Genomic DNA, 6,176 nt, shown 5'->3' on the forward strand with positions numbered 1-6,176 from the left:
ATGAGCTGTGAGGAGGACGCTAAGAGACTGCATGGTGACTTGGACAGGTTAGGTGAGTGGGCAAATGCATGGCAGATGCAGTATAATGTGGATAATTGTGAGGTTTTCCACTTTGGTGGCAAAAACAGGAAGGCATAATATTATTTGAATGGTGACAGATTAGGAAAAGGGGAGGTGCAACGAGACCTGGGTGTCATGGTACATCAGTCATTGAAGGTTGGCATGTAGGTACAGCAGGCAGTGAAGAAGGCAAATGGCATGTTGGCCTTCATAGCGAGAGGATTTGAGTATCGGAGCAGGGAGGTCTTACTGCAGTTGTACAGGGCCTTGGTAAGGCCACACCTTGAATATTGTGTTCAATTTTGGTCTCCTAATCTGAGGAAGGACATTCTTGCTATTGAGGGAGTGCAGCGAAGGTTCACCAGACTGATTCCCGCGATGGCAGGACTGACATATGAAGAAAGACTGGATCGACTGAGCTTATATTTACTGGAGTTTAGAAGAATGAGAGGGGATCTCAAAGAAGCATATAAAATTCTGACGGGATTGGACAGGAAGAATGTTCCCGATGTTGGGGAAGTCCAGAACCAGGGGTCACAGTCTAAGGATAAGGGGTAAGCCATTTAGGACCGAGATGAGGAGAAACTTCTTCACTCAGAGAATTGTGAACCTGTGGAATTCTCTACTGTTATGTATGCAACCTTATGCCACCAGAGAGCGTATCTGTTGGAGTCCCAAGGTATCTCAGTATCCCTTGGGAGCACTGTATATAAACAGGCCTCCCATACTGTACCAGCACTCGAGTTAGAATAAAGAGACTAAGGTCACACTTACTCACGTCTACAGTACTCAGTCACATTGCTTTATTCGAGACTTAACATCTACCACAGAAAGTTGTTGATGCCAGTTCGTTAGATATATTCAAGTGGGAGTTAGATGTGGCCCTTACGGCTAAAGGGATCAAAGGGTATGGAGAGAAAGCAGGAATGGGGTACTGAGGTGAATGATCAGCCATGATCATATTGAATGGCGGTGCAGGCTCGAAGGGCCGAATGGCCTACTCCTGCAACTACTTTCTATGCTTCTGTATAGAGCAGGAGCAGGTGCAAAAATTTTTTTCCATTGTCGGGAGACCAGAACTAGGGGCCATCAATATCAGACAGTCACTGATGAACCCAACGGGGAATTCAGGAGCAACTTCTTTACCCAGAGAGGGGTGAGAATGTGGAACTCGCTGCCACAGGGAGGGGTTGAGGCGAATATCATGTATACATTTAAGGGGAAGCTAGGTAAACACATGAGGGAGAAAGGAATAGAAGGATATGTTGATGGGGTGAGATAAAGTATATCACAAATAGGCCAGAATGGTAGATTATTGCCCTGAAGAACATTACTGAACCAGGTGGGTTTTATTACTGATACGAGCATAATTCCAGATTTATTTGATTAGCGGAATTTATATTCCCCAGCTGCCGTGGTGGGATTTGAACTGGTGTCTCCGGATCATTAGTCTCGGCCTCTGGATTACTGGTCCAGTAACGTAACCACTCTGCCATCGTACCCGGTGTAAACACGGGTATGGAGCAGTTGGGCCGAATGGCCTGTTACTGTGCTGTATTTTCTATGTTGTTCTATGTCACTGGGACACCCATTGTAGTAACCGAACGGCCTGGGTTCTAATCATCGAAATATTGCCCATATCTTTCAGACCAGATGGTGGACATCGCTCAAGGAAGCAAGCACAGCTCTAAAGTGTCTTCACAACTTCCACCAGGTACGGTTTCCAGTTATCTAAATATTGCCCATTAAAAAACCCTGGTCCAGATGGATTGCACCTGCAGGGATTAGAAATTATGTAATGGATAGCAGAGGCTTGGAAGAAAGGACCGAGCCAAGTAACGTAGCCAAGTTTGCTGATGATACAAAGATGGGAGGAAAAGCAATGTGTGAGGAGGACACAAAAAATCTGCAAAAGGACATAGACAGGCTAAGTGAGTGGGCAAAAATTTGACAGATGGAGTATAATGTCGGAAAGTGTGAGGTCATGCACTTCGGCAGAAAAAAATCAAAGAGGAAGTTATTATTTAAATGGAGAAAGATTGCAAAGTGCTGCAGTACAGCGGGACCTGGGGGTACTTGTGCATGAAACACAAAAGGTTAGTATGCAGGTACAGCAAGTGATCAGGAAGGCCAATGGTATCTTGGCCTTTATTGCAAAGGGGATGGAGTATAAAAGCAGGGAAGTCTTGCTACAGTTATACAGGGTATTGGTGAGGCCACACCTGGAATACTGCGTGCAGTTTTGGTTTCCATATTTACGAAAGGATACACTTGCTTTGGAGGCAGTTCAGAGAAGGTTCACTCGGTTGATTCCAGGGGATGAGGGGGTTGTCTTATGAGGAAAGGTTGAGTAGGTTAGGCCTCTACTCATTGGAGTTCAGAAGAGTGAGAGGTGATCTTATCGAAATGTATAAGATAATGAGGGGGCTTGACAAGGTGGATGCAGAGAGGATGTTTCCACTGATGGGGGAGACTAGAACTAGAGGGCATGGTCTTAGAATAAGGGGCCACCCATTTAAAACTGAGATGAGGAGAAATTTCTTCTCTGAGGGTTGTAAATCTGTGGAATTCGCTGCCTCAGAGAGCTGTGGAAGCTGGGACATTGAATAAATTTAAGACAAAAATAGTTTCTTAACCGACAAAGGATTAATGGGTTATGGGGAGCGGGCGGGGAAGTGGAGCTGAGTCCATGATCAGATCAGCCATGATCGTATTAAATGGCAGAGCAGGCTCGAGGGGCCCTATGGCCGACTCCTGCTCCTAGTTCTTATGTTCTGATATGAATGAATTAGAAAAGGGAATAGTGATTCCTACATTTAAAACGGGAGCTAGAACAAGTGCAGGGGACTACAGACCAGTTAGCTTAACATCGATGATAGGAAAGATAACAGAATCTTTACTCAAAGATGTAATAAAGAAACATCTAGAAACCGAAAATATAATGAAAATTAGTTGGCACGGACTTCAAAAGGGAAGGTGGTGCTTGACCAAACTTATTCAATTCTTTGAAGAAGTAACAGAGAGTGTAGACAAGGGTAATGTGGTAGATGTAACATATTTAGATTTTCAAAAGGCCTTTGATAAGTTAATACATGGTAGACCCTTGAGTAAGGTCGGAGCGAGCGGCACCTGGGGACAAGGAGCAGAATGGATTTCAAGCTGCCTACAAAACAGAAAACAGAGTCGGGGTTAAGGGTAGTTACTCAGCCTGGCAAAGGGTGGGAGGTGGTGTTCCACAAGGATCGGTGCTGAGACCACTATTGTTCACCATTTACATAAACCATTTGGACTCTGAAACCGGCAGTACAGTTTCAACATTTATTATTCCTTACTCCTTATCTCCCAAACTGATTCAATATCTTGATCCTCTGAGCCAATATCCAGCCAATATAGACCAGTGTGGGGTGAATAAGGAAAGTGAGAGTCTAAACGGGGTAGCGGTGCAAAGAGATCGGGGGATACAGATACACAAATCATTAAAAGTAACGACACAGGTTAATGCCGTATAAAGAGCAAAGAAAGCAAGGGGCTCATTTCTAGAGGCATGGAATTGAAAAGCAGAGAGGCGATGCTAACATGTATCGAACCTTCGTTAGATCAACATAGGAGAACGGAGATCAGTTCCGGTCTCCAAACTGAAAGGATATAGAGGCACTGGAGCAGGTGCAAAAAAATTTTTCCACTTGTGGGGGAGACCAGAACTCGGGGCCATCAATATCAGACGGTCACTGATAAACCCAATGGGGAATTCAGGAGAAACTTCTTCACCCAGAGAGCGGTGAGAATGTGGAACTCGCTGCCACAGGGAGGGGTTGAGGCGAATAGTATCGATGCATTTAAGGGGAGGCTGGATAAACACATGAGGGAGAAAGGAATAGTTGATGTGGTGAGATAAAGTATATCACAAATAGGCCAGAATGGTAGATTATTTCCCCTTTAGGGCATTACTGAACCAGATGGGTTTTATTATTGACAATAGCTTTTTAATTCCAGATATATTTAATTAGCTGAATTTATATTCCCCAGCTGCCGTGGCGGGATTTGAACTGGTGTCTCCGGATCATTAGTCCCGGCCTCTGGATTACTGGTCCAGTAACGTTACCACTCTGCCATCGTACCCGGTGGCTCATATGAAGTGTAAACACGGGTATGGAGCAGTTGGGCCGAACGGCCTGTTACTGTGCTGTACTTTCTATGTTGTTCTATGTCACTGGGACACCCATTGTAGTAACCGAACGGCCTGGGTTCTAATCATCGAAATATTGCCCATATCTTTCAGACCAGATGGACAGCGCTCGAGGAAGCAAGCACAGCTCTATAGTGTCACCTACTTCACCAGGTACAGTTTCCAGTTATCTAAATATTGCTCATTAAATAAACCCTGGTCCAGATGGATTGCACCTGCAGGGATCAGAAAAAGTTCGCTAATAGGTAACCAAGGAGCACTGTGCACAGTTCTGGTCTCCATATTGAAAGGATATAGAGGCACTGGTGAAAAATGTTTCCACTTGTGGGGGAGACCAGAACTCGGAGCCATCAATATCAGACAGTCACTGATAAATCCAGTGGGGGAATTCAGGAGAAACTTCTTTACCCAGAGAGGGGTGAGAATGTGGAACTCGCTGCCACAGGGAGGGGTTGAGGCGAATAGTATCGATGCATTTAAGGGGAGGCTGGATAAACACATGAGGGGGGGGAAAGGAATAGAGGGATGGGGTGAGATGGAGAGGGGTGGGAGGGGGCTGGTGTAGTGTATAAACCCCGGCACGGAGCGATGGGGCCCAGTGGCCTGTGTCTGTGTCGTTGGACACCCTTGGAGTAACTGAACGTCCTGGTATTTGCACATACTATCTTTCAGGCGAGCCTCTGGATAACACTGCACTCGGTGACCGTAGCTCCCTCAGGTCAGAACATTCCTCACAAGGTACCGGTTCCAGTTATCTAAACAGTGCCCATATTTTTCAGGCAAGTGGTTGGCCAGCTATCGGCTGGCGGGCTGAGGTCGTGCGGATGGATGCATGCAATCCCAGAATGCAGCGGCAAGGCTGTGACTTCACGGGCACGTCCCACGCACATGCTCCGTGGTGCCTCTCCGCGGTTTGTAAAACAGGGGAGTGGGAGGGGGAAGGGGAGGGGGAGGGGGAGGGGGAGGGGGTCTGTGTGAGAGATGGGGGGGACCGGACCGTGCCGGCTACGACCCCCAACTTGTACCGCCTCCTCCCCCACTCTCCCGACTCACCCGACCTTCTGCTCTCTCCTGTTACAGTTTCGCGCGAAGCGACGAACCAGATCACCTCCGTCGGGCCGGGCAGCGGACTGGATTCCAGCTCGCCGGACAGCGCAGGTAATTTGCTCGACAGTATCACACATGGGACAAGTGCGGTCACGGACACTTTGAAAGCGCGAGGGGAGGGGGTGGGGGGAGCCAGAACCCCCGCAGCAAACAAAGATCGGGGGCGGGGAGGGCCATGATGCGATGCCCCTTGTAGTTGAAGAGCCACCCAGGAAGGGGGCAGAGAGAGAGAGAAAAGTATAAGCCCGAGCATCATGGTTAGGGGGAAAAAAGGGGATTAACGTCCTCCACTGGCGAGCTAACCACCATTACGTTTGTTTACCCTTCTGATTCACAGTGCTTCAATCTGACCAGTTGTATCCCGTCAGCACTTCGGATACAAATCAGTCATCCGGGAGCGAAGAACATCAGCACAAGCCACACCCATAACGTCTCTTGCCTGGGGGTCGGGGGGGAAATATGGCTGTGTGGGAACTATTTTTTTTTATCTTTAATAAATTTGAGAGGGGGAAGGTTAGGATTGTGAATAGTACGATTTGAGGAATTGTTTGAGCCAGTGTTGTGCAGTGAGCTGGGGTTGGAATTTTCTACATTATATATACACCCCTGCTCGTGACACTTTTTTGTACTGCGAATTAAAGAGAGATTATACAGCCTTTGCGTGTGTTTTCAGACTGCTTGGTACAGGCCTCCCCTTCCCCTTCCCCTTCCCCTTACCCCAGCTTGAGTAATAGACAGAGCAGGACTATCACTACTACTAACCCCCCCCCCCCCCCCCGCCCGCCGGACATGCCCACTGCTCCAGGGTCCCCTACCGTTAGTT

The 6,176-nt window shown here is 47.5% G+C and overlaps 1 protein-coding gene across 1 annotated transcript in view; it reads left to right on the top strand.

Annotated features, from left to right (window-relative positions):
* Positions 1–6,009, top strand: part of bscl2 (BSCL2 lipid droplet biogenesis associated, seipin) — a 54,791-nt gene extending 48,782 nt beyond the window's left edge. Inside the window, exons 11-14 of the mRNA XM_070868224.1 lie at positions 1,709–1,774; positions 4,340–4,399; positions 5,327–5,404; positions 5,691–6,009. Of these exons, the coding sequence (XP_070724325.1) occupies positions 1,709–1,774; positions 4,340–4,399; positions 5,327–5,404; positions 5,691–5,782 (296 nt within the window). The 3' untranslated portion in view covers positions 5,783–6,009. The remainder of the gene's footprint in view (positions 1–1,708; positions 1,775–4,339; positions 4,400–5,326; positions 5,405–5,690) is intronic.
* The last annotated feature ends 167 nt before the right edge of the window (positions 6,010–6,176 follow it).

Source organism: Pristiophorus japonicus, chromosome 27, assembly GCF_044704955.1.
Source record: "Pristiophorus japonicus isolate sPriJap1 chromosome 27, sPriJap1.hap1, whole genome shotgun sequence".
NCBI classification, from domain to species: Eukaryota; Metazoa; Chordata; class Chondrichthyes; family Pristiophoridae; genus Pristiophorus; species Pristiophorus japonicus.